This window comes from Alexandromys fortis, unplaced genomic scaffold, assembly GCF_014885135.2.
Source record: "Alexandromys fortis isolate MF-2015 unplaced genomic scaffold, M_Fortis_MF-2015_v1.1 scaffold_162, whole genome shotgun sequence".
Classification (NCBI taxonomy): Eukaryota; Metazoa; Chordata; class Mammalia; order Rodentia; family Cricetidae; genus Alexandromys; species Alexandromys fortis.
Genome location: NW_026068033.1, coordinates 949,309 through 969,823, shown reverse-complemented (window position 1 = coordinate 969,823; position 20,515 = coordinate 949,309). Strand labels below are relative to the sequence as shown.

Genomic DNA, 20,515 nt, shown 5'->3' with positions numbered 1-20,515 from the left:
CACATGCACGCACGTGCGCGTACACACACACACACACACACACACCACACACCACACACACACACACACACACACACACACACACACACCAAGAAAGCACTGGGAAAATTTTCCTGGAACCAAATTATATGCTGACTCAGCCTGGGAACACCTGCACGTCCGTCCAGATGTTTGGCCGAACTCGGGTCAAGCTTCTTCAGACGTGTTTTCTAGCTGCCTCTCAGCCTGCCTGCTAACAGGAGCTTCAACAGGACCATCACAGCCCACGGACATCACAGCCCACGGACATCACAGCCCACGGACATCACAGCCCACGGACATTATTTTGCTCATTTCTACTCTGTCAAGGGGACCCATTTCTCCAGCTGCAGGTAAATTTCATCTTCTGCTCTAAGATAGAAACTTAAAAATGTTTCTAAGCTGATAGGTTGGTGGGGTTTTGTGACACATTAGATTATTGCGTGACTTTAAACAGTATCGTACTATCTCTAGAAGTCTGATCTTACCGTCTAGGCTCTGCCTTCCTAACAGAAGCAACACCACCAGATCTCAAGGTGCAACATACACAGGGTCAGGGTCACTTTTAACAGAGTGGGTGTTTGACCAAATCTCAGATGGGCTTCTCAGATGAGGTTATCTGGTTGACTTCCCGTCAGAGCCGGTCAGCACTGCGCCTACTTTTCCGCATCAATGCGGAACTGTTTGCATAGAATTTATACACTGCCTTACAGAATGCTTTTCAAGAGGTTGTCCATTTGGAGGTGACTGACATATGAACTATCATGCCAAGATGATAAAGATACCACACTATCAGGGTACTACAGGTAAAGTGGGTATCCCAACAGTACTCCACCGTGGCACTAGGCATATTTGGTCTTTCTTTTACTAATTTATGTGTGTGTGTGTATGTTTTGCCTACATGTACGTGTATCATGTGTGTGCCTTGTGTCAGAGGAGTCCAGGAAAGGGTGTTGGAGTTAGACGCTTGTGAGCCACCTTCTAGGTGCTGGGAATCGAACCCAGGTCCCCTGCAAGAGCAACAGTGCTCTAACTGTTGAGCCAGCTCTACCCTGTCACTTGAATTCTCTAATATCTGGCCTGTGGGAAGCTGCTGGAGTCAACCCAGTGAAGCACATTGTGCTCTCATTTTTGGGAGAAGAAACCCTAATCATTTTTTTCTCTTGGCACCTGGTTCCAGGGCCCCCTACAAATCCCAATTTTGGGGTAAGTCATTTATAGAAAACCATACAATATTTGTATATAAACTATGCATATCTTCCATACACTTTAAATCTTTGGATTACTCACAACACCTAATACAACACATATGCCACGCAACTATTATTTAGGGAATAAGAAGAAGAAGGTCGTACATGTTCAGCACTAATATAATATTCTTCTTAATATTTTTGAACTACGGTTGGTTGAATCCTGTAGACACAAACCATCAGAGAGAGGGCCTCCCAGTGGCTTTTCCTAGCCAGCTTTATAGATCCAGGTACGGCTCCACAACTTTTAAGAGCACTGAAGGCTCCCATTCCTCTAAAACTGAGAACCCAAAGAGCGAAGAGGTGACAGAAAACAGACAGCTGAGAACAGAAGACAAACAACGCTGAAGGCCCTCAGCCGTCTGCCAGGGCTGTTACAGGAGAACCTCTGGAACACATCTCTGTCCAGGAGCACCATCTAAGAAACGGTGTTTGCCACCTTCAAGAGACTCGGCCTCACGTTTTAGGCTAAAATAACAGCATGGATCAAGTGTCAGTATCTGCGTAACCCTAGCCAGAAGGCGCTCCTCTCGGGTCCCACTTACCCCTGACAAATAGCGCTCGAGTTTCTTGTTTAACAGGAAGTAGATGGCCAAGATGTGGCAGGCGCGGTTGGAGAGCACCGTGTTGATGACGTCGCTGTTCTTATAGCCCAGCTTCTCAGTCATGTGCAGCACCACGCTGGGGCTCAGGTCTTCCAGAGAAATCCTGTGAGGGGCAGACACCGAGAACCAGTCACATCTCCACCTTCACAGAGCGGCTCACAAACATGGCAGACAGAAGGGGCCCACACAGGGCCCAGGGACAACTGGGACCTCACACACTCACTCACTCGTTCACTTGATTTTTTTTTTTTTTGAGACAGGGTCCCGTGCAGCTTAGGCTAGCTCAGACTCTCAGAGCGGCTGAGAAATGACCCTGAATATCAGATCCTCCAGCGACTACCTCCTGAGGGCTGGGATTGGAGACACACATGCCATAACTGTTTCATGTGCTACTGAGACAGAACCCAGGACTTAGTTCACACCAGGCAGACTCTGCCTCAACTGAGCTACACCTCTAATCCCAGTGGGCTTTTTATTTTGAAATTTTTCATGTATATAGAAAGGTGGTGGGTTTACTATATATAATGTTCCTTATATATCTGTGGGTTTTCCATCCATAGGATTCAATTAATCTTAAAACATTTCAAGGGAAAAATAACTACATCCATACTAAAAATAAAGGTTTTTTTTTAACTGACATTATTCCCTAAGCAATATAGTATAACAACTATTATAAATCATCCAAAGGTGATATAAAATGCATGGAAGAATTGTGTGGTTTATGTGCAAACTATACCATTTCATATAGGAGACTCAAGTGTCTATAGATTTTTGGGTGGGGTATTTGAAAGCAGCTCACCTTATAACCCTGTAGACCAGGCTGGCCTTGAACTCACAGAGATGTGCCGGCCTCTGCCTCCCGAGTGCTGGTATTAAAGGTGTGTGCATCACTACACCTGGTGTCTATAGAGTTTGGGGGGAGAATCACAAGAACTACCCCACCGATACAGAGCGACACCTGTGATTAGTGTGTACACCATCACTTGGAAGTGTGGATGTAATTTGCCACAATTCCTTCACTTTCGGTTGTTACTGTTGCTGCTAAAATATTTTAAACTGTAGGCAGCACGCCATGTCATTCTAAATACGTCAGTGTGTGACCTTAAAACCAAAGGACAGCCAGACCTGGTGCACAGGCTTGTCACCCCAGTTACTGGAGAGACTCAGGCAGAAGGAGTCCAAGCTGGGTTAAACAGAAGATGGGAAAAAAAAAAAAAACTAAAAACGAACACATGAGGCACAGTTGTGTGAAAACTCCTGGTGTCTTCAGTGAGAGCAAACCTAGGCCCCTCATGCATGCCGGCAAATCATGGCCATGTAGGGATGACCCCACTCCTGTGTGCTGCCTCATAGTATGTGGGAAGGTGCGGTGTGCCACCCCAGTGAGGAGAGAGGGATGGATGTCAGCCGGGGTAGCGCCCCATCTCAGTGCTCTGTAGATGTCGTCTTGAGAACCAGGAGACTCCCCCATAATGTAGGCTTTTGACTGAGAGTCATGTATATCTTGAATCTTTTTTGGTAATGAATATATTTGGTTCTAATACATCTGTTATTGAATCTCTACAGTTTTTGGCTGATAAAGAGAATGATAACCACCAAATGTGGTGGCTCATACCTACAACACCAGTGCCCAGGAGGAACACAGGAGGCTCATTGTAAGCTTCTAGCTTGCCTGGGCTGCACAGTGAGCGTCAGGCTAGCCCAGATCATATAGCGAATTATAATTTGAGCTAAGTACATTCATATTAAATTGCCTTGACACTATTTTGGTTTCATTCTGGCCCATTAACAGAATTGACTATGGGTGTGGGCTGACCAGGTCCCACAGGGAGACAGGAAGAGGAAGGAAGGCCTTCTGTCCACACCAGGAAGAGTGGCCAGGCACCCAGCCAACACCTGCTGAGCAGCTGGGATGAGTGTTTGCTGTAAAATATTTCTTACAACATTGTTCCGTCCTACCCTTTGGAGATCAGCTTAGAGGCCGAATGGCTTCACAGGAGAAAGTCGTGCAGAATATTGTGGAACTTTTCCTTACTTTCCCAAAGGGAAAGGAACACTGACAATATCTAAACTAATTAAACCAAGAGACAGCAGTATCAGGAAACTAGAAAATAGATTTTACACATATATAGTATGTGTCTTTGGCTGTGTTTTTTTTATTTATTTAAGGGCTGGTAAAACCAGAAAAACAGTTACCAGAAATAGATTTTTTTTTGCCTCAAAGACTAACACTTTTCCAAAATAAAAGCTGTAAATAACACATACCTCCCTCAATATATTAGAACTCTGGTCTCCTATCTTAGAAACAGAATGCTGTTTTGTCTGTTGTCTACAATGAGCCACAGGCCTTAGATAACAGAAGACACCAAGCTGCTGTTTTCTTTAAACAAGACCTTTGCCGTTTTTACATTTACCATTTACTAGTTAGTTCTTTCCTCTCTCTGGCTCGCTCGCTTGCTCTCTCTCACACACACATGCACAGCTCACACATTCACACACATGCACGTTCACACACACACACATAATCACATTCACACACACATAATAACACTCACACACATAACTCATATACATTCTCACCCTTGCATGTACACACACACATACACTCACTCACACACACACATAACACACACATTCTCACAACCTTGCATGTATACACACACATACACTCACAGACACACACACACACGCACCCTCACACACATATAATCACACTCGCACACACATACCTCACACACATCCACATATCCTCACACCCTTGCATGTGTACACACACACATACACACACACACACACACACACACACACACTTAGCTGGCTAGTAAACCAGGATAAGGAATTGACTCTGCGTTCACCTCACCAAAGCCTGCCTCCTGTCCCCTGTGAGGAGGCTAAAAACTATAAGCCACATTGTAAGTCTTTGACACTGAAGAAGTAGCTGTCTGTGTCTCTAGTGCCAGCCCCACAGCCTTCCACAGCTTCTGTGTCCCCCAACACAGATGGTTATGCTCAGGTAGACAGTCATTACATTAGCTTAACGACTCATTTGGTCGCCATCAGAGCCACCTCTTTACAGAAGGCAGCCCGCAAGCTGCTCTGCAGAAGCAAGGCAGGGCCCCCAGCTTGTCTGCAGGCTCACAGGGGTTAATTGTTCTGGTGTCTGTTTCCATTCCTGGCCCAGACTGAGCAGGTATTGGAAAACAGTGTCTATTTCCAGGTTCCCTTGACAACCTGGGTAACCCCGGACTTTGTCTAAATTACCACTCGTGAGCCAAATGCTGGAGTTCTACATGGTAACGAGACCAAGTCGTCTCCTCGATGCCCAGGGCGAGAGCAAGTTTGGCCAAGTAGCCTGGACGCGGATCCCAGGGATGTCCATCCAGGCACTTTAAGCAAGTCCATCCCAAGTAAGAGCCCTTGTTCAAGAGACTCAGCACTTCAGCTTCCAAAGGCTTGGTGGATGTTTCTAGACCTTCTCGCCCACGACTGGGGGATTTTAAAACTACAGTCCCAGAGGACACCCTTCCCCTGCTCCTTTGTAGTTCTGGTCCTCATCCAAGCTTGGTAGAATGTGTAGTGCTCTCAAGGGTTAAAAAAAAAAAGGGAAATGGGCTACCCCGGAAGGCTGGAGTCAGGCGGTCTCCATATGTACTGGAGTAGCCAAGGGAGGGTCTTTATCCCTCACTCAGAGTACTTGAGAGTGGGGAAATGATTCCCAAAGCGCGCTGAGATGTTTCTCTTGCTGGTCTTCCACTCTGCAGTCTGCCCAGACACAGGCCAGGTGAACTGACTCAGTGCACCCGTCCTGAGCCCTCGTGGAAACTGCGAGGTAAGGCCTCCGTCCACGGCAAGCCCACAATATGGCAGCCGAAGAAAATGATTCGACCTTATCTGCACCCATTCCCAGACTTTCAAGCAAGGGGCTTGGAGCTGAAAGACACATCAAGACTCAAGCAGCAGACAACATGTGTAACAGGTGATTTCGAAGGCTTAGTTCCATGGGATCCCAGATGCTTAATGTTGGCGCGCACACACACACACATACACTCATGCACACACATTTAAATGGACCCTTTAAGTGAACTACAGTGCCCCTTAGAGAATATGTGACCCATCAGAGTAAGGTTTGGTGAGGGGGCATGACCTATAGCTCCATCCCTCCAACCAGGCTCCACAGGACCCAATTAGCATAAAGGCATAGGACAGCCCTGGCTGCATCTTCTTGCCCAGTGAGATGGGTCTGTCTGCAGGGGAGTGGCTGCAGAGGTGGGCAAGGCCAGGCAAGGCGGCGGGATAAACAGCGCTGACTTCAATCACAGACAGCTCCTGTCTGGAGCTGTGGAAGGCTCACAGGACAGGCCCCACAGCACTGGAGCAGGTGTCCCTCCACAAGCACTGGCTTACCTGTTGGGATAGGTGACATTACAGGGCACTTTCCCAGTGTAGTTCTCGTTTAGCCAGCGGTTTGCCAGTGCTTGCTGAATATTTGGCCTCTTCACAGGGTCTGGTTCCAGGAGAGAGCGCAGGAAGTTGATGGCCCCTGTGAGACAGTCAGCAAAGAACACGCGTTATGGACTGAACACTCACTGTAGACACTGCAGCTGCAGGTCTGCTTCCTTATCTCCTCTGAGCCTCCAATCTGGGGTCTCTGGCAGAGCTTCGTTTTGATAAGGCACAGATCATGATTTCGGTCCCCACCCTCAGGACCATGCATTTCTGGAACAATCTGTGGGCTCCTGTAGTCACTCAGAGATCAGCCACAGACAAGAACTATTTCCACGTGGGGGATGAAAGTGCAGAAACTGAGAAGACGCCCAACAGCATGGTGGCGACTGAGCGATCCATCAGGAAGGAAGAAAGACGAATGAGTTTGAATTAGACCCTCGAGTTTGATCCTTACCGCAGGCACCGTGTCTCGTGAGGTGCTTTCTGGCTGGTTGGTTAATTGATTGTTTAATGACCCAGGGATTAAGCCTGAGCCATCATACACGCCTGGGAACCACCACTGAGCTATGCCCTCAGCCCTACTCTACTTTCTATTTTGAGATCGGCTCTCACAAAGTAGCCCAGGGTGTCCTCGAACGCCCTCTGTAGCCCAGGCAGACTTCTATCTTCCCCACCTCAGCCTCCCTGGTATCTTGGATTACACACACGCGTTACCGGCAGTCCAGTCTTCTTCTTTCAAAGCTATTCTTTACTGCCTCCCTCGCCTGCTCCAAACTCTGTGAGATTCTAACACAGTGCCCAGTCCAGCCTGAACACACGCTCGCCTAGCCACGTGCATCAGGCTGACAGGACACCAGAGATCTGCATGGTCTAGGTGTTAGGCCAACTCTAACTTATGTCTTCAAGTCCTAGTTTGTCACAAGCAGACCAAGGCAAATCCGTGCCCCTCTGATGCTGTCGCTTAAACGGAAGGAGATGTCTGGGCAGAATGCACGCCAATAGTATTTGCTCTTATTTTCAGTCTAAAGACAAGTGTAAGGAAGGATGTGAAAACCATCGACAAAACTATAAAATCCACGCAGCCCACTTACTTCCATCCCCAGCACAAGCAATTTGTTTTAATACCCTGGGCCTCCTCTCACTAAACGAACGTTTACAGAACACCTGTGATCGACCCAGACTCTAGGGGCAGGAAGCTGAATTCTGTAGCCTTTAAGATCACAATAGCAGAGACAACCGGACAACATGCAAAACCATATTCTGGAAGGTCGCAGGTACAGAACTGTCCAGTGAGAGAGTCTGCACACAGAGTGAGGGTCCACACACAGATAGTGAGAGTTCACACAAAGACACTGAGAGTCTACACCCAGACAGCCCACACACGGACAGAGTTGAGTGTTCATACATAGACAGAATGAGATTCCACACACAGGCACCTGGTTTTCCTGAGTTCTGAGACTCCTTCTCCTGTTCAATGACACCTTGTCATAATGTCTTGCAAGGCACTGAGATACACCTCATCCGGCAATGTGACTGTCTAGCTTCAAGAAGTCCTGGGATAGATTCCTAACACCATATAAGTCAGGCACAACTATGTCAGACTTTCCAATGTGGGATCTGAACTCTGAAGAGCAAGCCCTCTTGCTCATGAGCCACCGCCCCAACCCACCACTAAACAGGGGTCTCTATTGTTCAAGGATAACGTGGCGGGTTTGATGAGCTGACTTGGGTGGGGCGGTTGAGTCGGGTGCCTTCTGAGCTCTCTGATGCCCACCCCTAGGTTACTGGCAGCCATTCATAGCCGGGCCATCTTTGAAGAATGATTAATCAGAAGAGCCAAGGGTACCCGGATGTGTGTTTCTGTTCTATTTTCACCACCGAGTGCTCTAAATCTTCACAAACTGCTGATGAGCACACATAATTTTAGTCCACGTCCCTGCTGATAGTCATACACCTCTGGACGTCACAGTCATCACACCGCTGTCCTGAAAAGACTTTATGAACATCCTCAGAGTGCTTCCAAGTTTGTCCTTGGATCTTGAAAATATCCGTGTCTCTGGGGCCAAGAGGGATGACGCATTCCCCGCTAACCCAGAAAGTGAGATCTAGCATGGTCCTGGCTACCCTCGCTTCCTGAGAGCTGACCTTTGGGCTTTATACTCGAGCTGAGAGAGTTGGAGCAGAATGGGGGCTCCATCACCTGCACACACCAGGAGGCAGGCACCACTGGGGGGCCAACATCGTTTCTTTCAGGAGCAGACTTCTCGAGTCTGAACTGGCTTACGTGAGCACTGGACACTGCCAAAAGCAAGGGCTGCCGGCACCAGACAAAGGCACCCTACATTACAGCAGCCAGGCAAACGCAAGCAGAGGCCTGTCCTCGAGGGAGGCTGCCCTCTCATCTCCTCTCAGCTAAGAATCCTTTCACAATGGATGGGTAAAGCCTTCTTGGAAACCTTAACCGGGCCCAACCCTCAGCAATGCCAGCGTTTCTTCCTCAGCTTCCCTCTCTGCATCTGTGAGACAAAATCCTCTTAATTGGAAGTGTCTGCTTGGAATACATTAGAAATGCTTTTGCTATGGCGCCATGACGAAAGAGTAAACTGTTGGGAAACTCTCAGCCGCGAAAGGCATTTGTGAACTCTGCTGTGCAAGAGGCAACTTGCAGAAAGCGGAAACCAACTGGAGGAGAGTTGGAGAGGCCCCCGAGGCTGAAGCTTTCCAGTTGCGTGATGGGAACATTTCATAGATTAGCAAGGACAGGAGCACTGCAATTTTTTTTTCCAACTGAACTTTGCTAAAATAAAATAAATTAATAAATAAAACTTTGAATTTAATCTAAATGGTAATCATAAGATTTAATTGATGTAATCATTTCAAAAAGGGCAGACAGAACATCAAACTAAAGATGACACGTGTTCCTGGTAGAGGTAACAGCGGTGCATTTTCAGCTTGTGATGACATCACTCAAAACGCAAGACCTAAAGGCAAGAGACAAGAGTTGGAAGTTCGTGGGCTGTGGAGGGGACAGATCATGTGTTACGTAAGGAAAGAGGGCCAGAGAGATGGCTCAGCAGTTAAGAGTGAGTGCTGTTCTTGCAGAGGACCCGAGTTCAGTTCCAGCACCAATATTAGGTAGACTACCCATAACTCCAGCTCCAGGGGATCAGACACCCTCTCTGGCCTCTGCTGGTGCTGTACACATATGAGCGCGTGTGTGTGGAGTGTGTGTGTGTCTGTGTGTGCATGTGCACACGCATGTGTTTCTAAAAGGAAAGGGAAAATAACAGCATAGTATGAAGGGAAATGTGGGTTTTCAATCAAGCCAATGTAATCACTCTGAGACTCAGGCTCCTCACTGGTAAATTGAGAACAATGGCGTCCACCTTGCCTGACACAGTGAAAGGGCAGGAACAGGGAAAGAACTTCATTCTTTTGCTCCAGGAAGGGACTGCTTCTCTTGGAACTGGTAAACTAGTATCTCTGGGAATAACAGCTGATCACAGGGGCACGAAGGCCGACCAGCTTGCTGCACTAGCCTGCTTCTTCTACAGCCTGTGTGTGGCTCACACTAGTTCTGTCCACACATATCTCTGCCTTTTCACCATCAGCTCCCGTGGTGGGGTGGCACTGCTCCCTCCCTAGTGCCTGTCGGAGGCCATGTGCCATGCTTAGAGACAGAAGGCATGGCTGGCTTTTACTGCTGGGTGGGGACCTCCTCCTTTATCTTCTCTGCATGGACCAGCAATGGGGCTGAGATCCCACTTGGGCTCAGTCCTCTTCAATCTTTGATCCAACCTTCAATTAATATGAAGCACACAAAGTAAGCCCTTGTGGTCTCAGCCACCGAGAACTGGGGCTGACCGTTATCATCGCGACCCAGCAATTCTTCTCTTGACCACTTGTCTTACAGAAATCACATCCAACACATCTGGAGTTGAATGTTCACAGCAGCCCCAAACTGGAAACACTCCAGCGGTCCTTCGGCGGGTGACTGGCTAAACAAGCCGTGGTCTGTCCATTCCGGGGACACAACTCAGCAGGGAAAAGAGATCTTAGCACAACTGCAGCGAGACAAGGGGTTTGTACGTATTCTCCATCTTCATAATGCCTTCACTTCAAAAACATGAAGAGAAATGGAGATGGGACAGTGGCCAGTAAGGCTTTGCAGAGCTGGGGGAGGGAGGAGACAACGCCCATACAGGGAGGGGGAGCAGTTCTTGCAATGCAACTGTGTGTCTTGATGCCACCTCACTTAAAGCACCAACACTACCAGCTATCTGACATGTTTATTTATCCACATATATGTGTGTGTATAGATACACATATATACATGTATATGTGTATATTCGCCTCTCTCCACAGATGTATGTACTCTGGAGGAGCAGAGGCTACATATGGCTCTCTTTCTGGCATCTAGAACACACCCAGCATGTGATTGGTTTTCATGGACTAAAAGAATGGATATGAAGTGATGAATACATGGATGGATGAATGGACACTTCCCTAGTGCTTTACGGCACCTCCAACACCTCTGAATGCCCAGAAGCCTCGTGTGGCGATTCCTTCAACAAGTCGTGAGTTTCCTAACTCCACGAGGCAGGGCCCCCAGTGCAGAACTATTTCTTGCACAAGTCACTACTGTAACCTCTCTTCCCAAGGACACAAGGCCTCCCTGGCTCTCAACCTCCAGGGATTATAATCTACTTGCAAGGCGAAAGTGTAGCTGGATTGGATAACCATGCCCAAGAACTCATTTCAAGTTGGATCCATTGACAAGAGTGTATCTCAAGTCAGTTCCCCAGATGCTTACAAACCCAAGGGGAAAATACTCAATAGTGGTAAAAAAAAATGTATCAGGAAAGGGGAAATTAAATAATTGGCCTTTCTTTGTCGAAAGACTCATTTCAGTGGCCCTAGACTTATTCTAACAGAGCAATTAAATGACCCCTCAGGGCCGAGCACAGGCCAGGAACTTGATGTGAATTGTGAACCAAACAAAAGATGGAATCCTATCAATTTACTGAGTCTGAAACCCAATCTTTATTCAAGTCTTTTACTGCAATTCGAAGGGGCTGAAGTATAAGAGAACTTCTCAAAAATCATCTCTGGTTTATTCTAATGAAGTAACCGAGTCCACATATGCCCGAAAGCTTTTGAACGGCCTCAAAACCCACATAATAAAACAAATCATGGAGCCAATACTTGAATGAAACCAATGTTTCTCTGCAGTAAACTGGCTGAAGCAAAGGAGTCTTTCCGAGGCCGCACTGCACAGTGTGAGCCTGCAGCTCCTTCGCAAGCAAAGGCGGCAAGGCCCTCTTGCTGCATATGGTTTGTACCAGAGACAGAAGGAGGGGATCAGAGCTTCCGAATCACGGTGGAAAGGAGAATGCACGTGCAATGGATGGACTGGCTTTCCGGGGACGGGAAGCCCAGCAGCCTCTCTTGTTTAGACAGGGAAAAGAAATCACCACAAGGGGACTCCAAACCTGACAAGAGTCCAGAGCAGCAGACACGTTACCTGTGGAGAGCTGGGTGGGGAGCGGGTTCATTTCTTTGTCCACCATCTTCTGGTACAGAGCCCTCAGGCTGAAAGGCTCCACTGTGAAAGGCAGGGTCCCGGTCAACATAGCGTACATGTTCACACCTCTGAAAAGAGACACATCGAAGCGTGAGAACAGAGCGGTCCCAGGGTGCAGAAGACAAAAGGCACGCAGCCAGCTGAGGCGTCTTTCTAAAACCCTCCAGTCATGTCATGGTCGAGGTGTTGACACCGGAAAGGCTGGGGTCAGAACACTGTGAGAATGTAACGAGGGCCTCGGAGCTCAGCAAGAACAGGAAGAGCTGCCTCTGGAGGAGATTCAGGCTGAGTATCTGCTGGAAAATCTAACATGCCCCGAATTCAGAAACGTCTTGACTACCGAAATGACACCACCAGCAGGACACGCCCCCTCTGGCTTCATGTGGTAGTGCACCAAGGGTACTACCTAAAACCGCCCTCAGGCTGGGTCTAGCGTGTTTACGCAGAACACTGACTAGGGTCCCATGCTCAGAATACTTCATGACATACATGCAAAGATTTCAAAACCAAAACGTGGTTCTGGCCGTAAGCATTTTGGACAAGGGACACTCAAGTTGTAATGAGAAGACATCAACACCAGAGAATTCCAAATGGCAGCATGTGGGACACACTCTTCGGAGCCTTAGGAGTGATCCTGCCGGCCTGTAATAGTTCCAGATATGCTATACAAGGCAGAACTTAGAAGGGGCAAAATTAAATAATACAGGGCACCCCTTCTGGGCTAAGAGGGTTCCGGCTTAGCACTCAGCCCTTTGGAACCAAAACTCCACACCCAAAGCCAGTCTTCTATCCATCTCTTGTAAGCGAAGCCATGATACCCACTCCAATTTTGCTCTGGGAAGTCCTTCCCAGACTCATCTCTCAATTGATTCATTATTGGGAGTCTGCCACCAGGCCCTGGACCAGTATCTCAGCTATGATTGAGCTATCGCTGAGCGGACTTAACTGCTTATACCAAAGCCAACCCAGAGAACAGCGAAGTCTTCTGGGAGGATTTTACTCTCTTGATGTACAAAGCTCCTATCATGTTGATGAGGTTTCCTGCTGGGGAAGAAATGCCTGCTAGGCAAAAAGGTCTCCACTCTTCAAAGGCACCGGAGGAGGATGTGTTTTTTGTTTTTTTTTGTTTTGTTTTGTTTTGTTTTTTAAGAAGGCAAGAGGATTTCCAGTCAAAACAGAGCCAATGAGACAGATTGAAATTAAGACCCTTCGGGCCTAATTCCACAGAGGCGCCTCTGAAATCTGCAAGCCATATAATGACAGGTACTGGAGCCCACACTGCAGCCTCAAGCATGCTCAGATTCCAGACGTAATCTGAGGCCCAGTTCTCTCTCTGAACTCAGAAAGGAGTCAGGGGACAGACACGTTCATTCCACAGATTCTTGCTGGATGCCTCTCTCTGACTGGGAGTTCTGTCAGCCAGACAATGGTGCCATTTTGGATTTTGAGCTGGAGAGGAACAGGCAATGGGCAAACACATGAATAAACACAACCCGTTCAAGTAAAGATGAGATCAGAGAGAGGACAATGTGGGATTACGCTGCTTTTGACACAAACTTGATTAAGGAGACCGGGCAGCCTCTTCGGGGAGTGTTTTATGTATGAGCTTACACACCTTCAGTCGGCTGGACAAGGCCACGGGACAAATTACATAACCCAAGAGTCAAACAGACAGGGCAGATGTACAGTTACAGACAACAATCGTTCTTGACGTGTGTTCAGTGCAACACGTTCCTCAGGGCATGAAGAGAGGTGAACGAAAAGTTCCGCAGCCAAACAAGTTACCTACACAGCGAGTCGCCCTCCCACATACGCAAACCAAAGAGGCTCAGACTGGAGAGCTGGGGAGGGTGGCAGCAAGCACACAGTACTGTTATCAGTCAGAACGAAGTGATAGATTTCACAAAGTAGGCATATGAAGGGATGCACCAAGTTAAAACTCAGAAACCAGACCAGTCACGGTGACAGACAGAACTGAGTAGCTGAGGGAGGCAGTTTGGAAGGGGCGGGGAGGAGAGCCCCGAGGTTGCGGCTTATCTTAAAGACCTGTTGTGAAGGCTTGCCTCTTTGATGTGTTTTTTTTTTTTAGGTAGAGCCAAATGCTTGGCTTTTAGGAAGTCTTCAGCATTGACAGAAAAAAAAAAAAAAAACCTAAGAAGTCTCAAAACTATGCGCTATCTACGAAGAGGCCTTAGACATAGGCTTTAACGAATGGAAAACTCCGGCCTCTCCCACGGTTATTGAAGACCACCAAACAGTTACCTCCAAGATGAACTGTTCCCGGCAGCCTGGAGGCGACCTCTCCCGTGCAGGGCTGAAGGTGGACAGGTGGCCAAACACTAAGCCAGTCTTCGCCTTCAAGTCCAGGTACTCGCCCACAGCCAGGGCTTTACTGTATCCCCATCTGACGAGGAGGAGGCCAACATGGACTTAATAATGTGTCAGGGGTGCACCTGCGAGTCTCCTGCTAAGGGTAGTGGCAAACAGCCTCCCGGAGTGTGCCCCTCACTCCGCACACCAGCACCGCCTGAACACGTCTTCCCGGATTGTGTCCCTCACTCCCCACACCAGCACCGCCTGAACACGGCTTCCCGGAGTGTGTCCCTCACTCCGCACACCAGCAGCACCTGAACATGGCTTCCCAGAGTGTGTCCCTCTCTTCCTCTCACCATCACTGCCTGAACATGTCTTCCCGGATTGTGTCCCTCACTCCCCACACCAGCACCGCCTGAACACGGCTTCCCGGAGTGTGTCCCTCACTCCGCACACCATCATCGCCTGAACACGGCTTCCCGGAGTGTGTCCCTCACTCCGCACACCAGCAGCACCTGAACATGGCTTCCCAGAGTGTGTCCCTCCCCACCGCACACCAACACAGCCTGAACACAGCCTCCCGGAGTGTGTCCCTCACTCCGCACACCAGCAGCACCTGAACATTTGAAAGTACACATTCCCGGCCGGCTCCAGACTCAGAGTCAGAAACTCCCAGACCAGGCCTTGTCATGTGTGGTTTAACAATCCCACTGGGGCCAGTGAGATGATCCAATAGGCATCAGTGTTGGCCAGGCAAGCCTGGTGAAGTGCGTGTGAGTGCCAGAATGCCTGTAGAAGTTAAAGGAGAGAAATGACTCCACAGCAATGTCCTCTGACTCCACATGCCACTGAGATGTGAACCTCCTTCCTCCCTCCCTTCCTCTCTCTAACACACACACACACACACACACACACACACACACACACACACACACACACCATACACAAATGTACTTAAGTGCAATAATGATGTTTTTTTAACTCTCTGAATGCACTCTGCTTTAAAATCCACTGGGAGGATAAAACATAGACGGTAGGAGAGTCAAGCCATCATAGTGAGTCTGACGGGAGGACTGCCAGGGAGGACTGGCGGGGAGGACTGCCGGGGAGGACCACACAGACTACACACCGCAATCCAGCTCCTCTTCAGCACTGGCCCCACTGCATTATGTTAGTGTCCTCATTGGAATACGCTGGGGCTCCTGTGTCTTTGAGTTACTAGAATGTAATTAGTTTGGGCGTTTTAGTTATACAAGGCCACACATTTATTGATATGTAATTCTGGATTTATGTGCTCATAACACTTAAACAAACCAGAGAAATACCTAAGTCAACATGTGAAGACGTCGCATGTTCTTCGGCTCAGAGGGCAGCATACAACACTCGAGCCTGAAGACACTGCCCTGTCACCTTTCGTGCCATAGCTCATCTGCTGGGGACGTGTGGCTTCTTTGTCACAGGTAGAAAGCTCTGAGTGCTATAGGAAGCCTCCAGCAGCAGGATGCTGTGTGCTGGGGAAGGACCCGGCTGAAGGCAGGATGCTGTGTGCTGGGGAAGGACCCGGCTGAAGGCAGGATGCTGTGTGCTGGGGAAGGACCCGGCTGAAGGCCAGGATGCTGTGTGCTGGGGAAGGACCCGGCTGAAGGCCAGGATGCTGTGTGCTGGGGAAGGACCCTGTTGAAGGGATTTGTTGGAAGTCTGAACCAAGAGAAACTCTGAAACTATTGCAAAAGTTTCTTGTGGGTGACCTGAAGGCAGAAAATCACTTGACTCCTTATCACCAGTTGGCTTCAAAGAATAAGAACTAACAACCAAAAACAAAACAAAGCACCAGCTCCCTGTGTGACTGCATAGCACACTGGTCTCTGTCTCCTCCTTACATACCTTGGACCACAGATAATGATGAGAGATACTGTGTTCAAGACGGCGCCAGGGAACTCCAAGCAAGAGCGTGACTGCCTTACCAAAAGGCTTCCAGTTATTATGGATTATTATCCATTACAAACTCACAGACGTTGAGAGATTCCTCTCCCTTCATCCCAAGCACGAAGGCCAAATAACTGAAACCATAGGAAGAGTTGAGTGCTGCATCTGGAGTAAATTAAACACCAAATAAATCTTCTTTGTTGTCACATTAAAAACAAAAACAAAAAGGAACAAAAAAACCCTCATCTTTTTAAATAAAACAAAACAACAATAAGAAATACAATTGTTTTTGGGAAATGACGATGGAAACCCACATTAATAACTGGATAGCCCTAGGAGAGGTTAAAAGACGCACCAGATTGGGCATCTTAACTCCTCTCCCCTAGAATTTTCATCCATCTTTAATAGGTGGATAAAGAGAGAGGCAGCCCCTCTGACATTTCACAAGCATGCGAGAATACCAAGGGAGATGTGGAATGCGGCTTATAAAGCCTGTAATCCCATAGAATCAGGCAGAGTTTCCAAACACGCTCAGAATTTCCTGAAAAGCCTTTTGAAATATGGCCCAGGGGTTTCCTGGGTTCTCTGCGGCAGACACGGAACTTCTACAACTCCAAGAGAGCTTTGAAGAGAGCCAGCGATTACAGAGACAGGGCCGGGGGAGAGCAGCAATCCAACAGGGCTGGTTTCACAACCGACAGGACATGCAGGGAGCCACTGCAGGGTGGGAAAGCCTACGGGGTAAAGAACATTGCACAACGGTCTGATGTCGAAAGAGAAGGAACCAGTGGCAGTGATGGGCAGCTGGAAGAAGGAAAGGGGCCCTGTGGAGAAGGTGTGGAACCTTCGGTACTGAGTCAGAAGGCAAGTGCTGGTCCTGACAGTCAGTCCGACACATTAAAATATTCCCTGGAGGAATATTTTATTATTATCATTATCATTATTATTCATTATTATTCCTCCAAGAAGAAGGACACTGAGTCGCTGCTCCCTGGAGAAGTCACCAAAACTACCCAGACTCAAGGAAAGAGCGAATATGAGCTCTGCCTGAGCAGGTGGAGGGTGAGGTCACTAGTCCTGGGGACATGTGGCCAGCAGCCTCGGCAACCACCCAGCTCACACAGACAGTGAGGGGAACCAAGCACACCTTGGTTCTGCACGGTTCTACAAGAAAGGAACTACCGTGAAGAATCTAAACTTAACCCTCCACCTGAAGGTTGCATGTGTCTTTCTGCATCAATTTTCAGCAACAACTCCCAAAAGAAGTCCTGATAGGAAAGGAGGAATCCTGAATCCATCTGAAAAAGCCCCCGTCTCGGCCCTCTTCCGTTAAATGGTCTGCGTTTGGCAGGAAAATAAGTCTAGTGGATTTCAAGGTGTTTTTTCCTTTCCCTTCCCTGCTCTATTTCAATAAATGTGCTAGCTGCAAAGGCAGGGAAATACCAGTTGAAGGAGGCTTCGTCTTTGAAATGAGGTTTCACTATGTAGCCCAGGATAGCCTCAGATGCCTCCGGCCCCTGACTCCTGAACACTGGGATTGGGGGCAAGTATACCACACCCGGCCAGCACGGAATTTCTCTTTCAAAAGTCAAAAGCCTTCAGCTTCCCCAAATGAACACAGTTCTCCTTGCACCTTCCTCATCAGCTTTTATCATGAATACAAAGAAAATCCTTCTGTCTGTGACCCCTGCCTGGAGGGGAGAGCATCTGGTGTCATTCCATAAATGACAGCCCGGCTTTGTCATTCTCTTCCTGAACACCGTGTTCTGTGGAGACATAAGCTGGAACAACATGGTACCCCTTGCCCAACTTATCTACCCAAAGGAATTCGGAAAAGACAGGTCCCTCCCATGAATTCAGCGAAAGAAGGGTTCAGGAAGCTTGGGGTCATGGGGTTGGCGGGGCACCATGTCTGTGCACGACTCTGCACTAGGTCCCGAGGCTGCACAGCCACCAGGACAAGCCACTGTGCTGTGAGAACGGAGCTTCCTCCATCTCCTGGGGGACAAGACTCTTGCTGTCCATTCCAACCCTTAAAGGTTCGCTGAAGTTCTCGAGCAAGTGTTGTAATAGTCTTGAAGTTAAATTCTCTTCAATTAAAAAGATGTCTGCATTAACGCTATTTTCTAATCATAATGCATGCCACTCTGAGGAAAAGGCAAGAAGCAATAATAAATGTTTGATGTACTAAAGTGACCATTACAGTTTCGTGTCTAAAATCTCAAAGTTCGCTGAAGAGAAGGGGAAGGGGTGGAGGGGGGAGAGAACGAATGTGTGTGTGTGTGTGTGTGTGTGTGTGTGCGCGCGCGCGTGCACATGTGTGAGCATATAAGACCTCTGAGTGAAGTGACGGAGAAAGGTGAACATGGTTTTAAGGATGATTTAAATGGTCCTGAACATGACACCATTGACAAGGACGAGCGCCCCAGGACCCCCATCCCCTTTTGCACCGCTAATGCTCACATTACCAGAAGGATGCTCCAGCTGTCTCAAACACTCTCCAAGCCTTCCTATGCAACAGGCTGGTTTCTACTTCACCAGCCTCAGAAGCTTCGGAGTTGGTCCCTGCCATCCAGCAGGCTCAAAATCCTCTGGAGAGGGATATTTGCTTTTGATTTTAGAAGTCAATTCCTTACTATGCTGTTTCACAGCAATTAAAAACAAAAAGAGGCATTTTGTAATGACGGTATTAGAGCAGGGCGCCAGTGGCTCCATTTCCCGTCTCATCTTAAGCAGTGTTGAATTAAATTCTCTTTGGGTTTTCTATTTCCCAATTCTGTCAACAAAGCCGTGGGTACCACACAGAAACCTAATCCCTCCCCGAGACAGAGGACTCCAAGGTAGTGGAAAATCCATCTTCTAACGAAGGCTCTGAAGTTTCTTGCTCTCGCCAGGACCTGCAGAGCAGGCAGTATTCAGATGCCAGCAGTTCCTGAGCCGTACACGGCCTGGAGCCGCCCCCCTTCCCCTACCTGGCCGGCGGCTTCACTCAGCTCTCAAGAGCAGGTTAAAGCCCCCCACCCCCACCCTGCTGTCTCAGTTTCATCCAGCTGTGTGTCTGCCCCCAGGCTGCCTGACACTGCATCCTTTTTACCGGGGACTTGTAGGCAGGTATGTGTCTTCATCAGCCTGGTCTGCGCTGTGGGATGGGCAAGTCTCCACCAGAGGTTTGTGTGCTTCTGAAGGCATTAGGAGAAGACGTGGGGTCTTTAGGAGTGGGTCTAGCGGAAATCCTTAAGCAGCTAGTACATGCTCTGAAAGGGAAGTTGGACTGTCTCTTTGCCCCTGGTTTGTAACCCCAGCAGGTCTGCCCTGTCGCAGGCTCCGTCCCCGGTGCCGCACCTCACCACAGGCCCCGGTCAATGAGGTCAATCCATCACAGACTGAAAACTTCAGAGGTACTCGCCAAAATAAACCATTGCTCTTCATGCGCTTGTCATCTCTGGTATTCGGCTGTAGCAATGGAAAGCTGGCCAACGCAGGCTACCGTGACAAACTACCACAGAACGGGGAACTCAGACAATAGATACTGTCTTACAGTTCTGGGGCCGAAAGTCTAAGATCAAGATCACACAACAGTTGGGTTCAGGAGAGAGCCTCCCTCCTTCCCTCCTTGTCCTGTGACCTCACACGGCACACAGACAACACAAGTTCTCTGTGCCTCTCAGAAGGACACCCATAGCAGCGTGGACTCCGCCTTCTTCACTACATCTGAAAGTAATACATCCCAAAGGTGCCATCACCAAATACCTCAACCGGGGGCATTGGGGCTTCGGAAGGTTAAGTGGGGACTGGGTGACACCACTCGGTCACAGAAGGAGGCAAGCGAGTCACAGACGCTGGCTATACCCAAGCAAGCAGGAGAGAAGGTCTCTCCCGGCTCAAGGTTGAGCCATGCAATCGGCTCTGCCCACTGAGGCACAAGGAAAGGAGACACGAAAGTACTCATTGGGTCTTGGGTGCTGCGGCTTGCCATCTTGTTCCGGGGACTCTTCTGGCACGAATGAAACTCTACACCTTCCATGCCCTGCTCCCTTGTCTGCTCACCACGGAGCCGTAGAGATTTTCTGAGCACCTACAGCTATGCGTTATCTTCTTGGGGAGAATAATTTCACCAAGTGAACACGAACGCAGAAACGCCGAGGAATGCCAGGAGGGACCTGTCCGTGCTGGATGAGTGGGAGAAGCCCGCTGGTCACTGGCAGCAGACAAGGCTTCTGACGCACCCAGGCATTGTGGCCGGACATCATCTCCCCTCCTCTTCTCCAGTGTCACCTGTCACCATCACTTCCAGACAGACACAGAGTCCTCGCTTCTAGACAGACGGAGAGCTGGCGGCCATGGGAAATGGGGGAAGAAGCTTCCCTGAGGAG

General features: G+C 48.7%; 1 protein-coding gene across 1 annotated transcript in view; it reads right to left on the bottom strand.

Annotated features, from left to right (window-relative positions):
• Nucleotides 1–20,515, bottom strand: part of Hunk (hormonally up-regulated Neu-associated kinase) — a 107,066-nt gene that overhangs the window by 20,180 nt on the left and 66,371 nt on the right. Inside the window, exons 5-7 of the mRNA XM_050164806.1 lie at nt 11,844–11,971; nt 6,278–6,413; nt 1,814–1,976 (exon numbers count right to left, since the gene is read on the bottom strand). Of these exons, the coding sequence (XP_050020763.1) occupies nt 1,814–1,976; nt 6,278–6,413; nt 11,844–11,971 (427 nt within the window). The remainder of the gene's footprint in view (nt 1–1,813; nt 1,977–6,277; nt 6,414–11,843; nt 11,972–20,515) is intronic.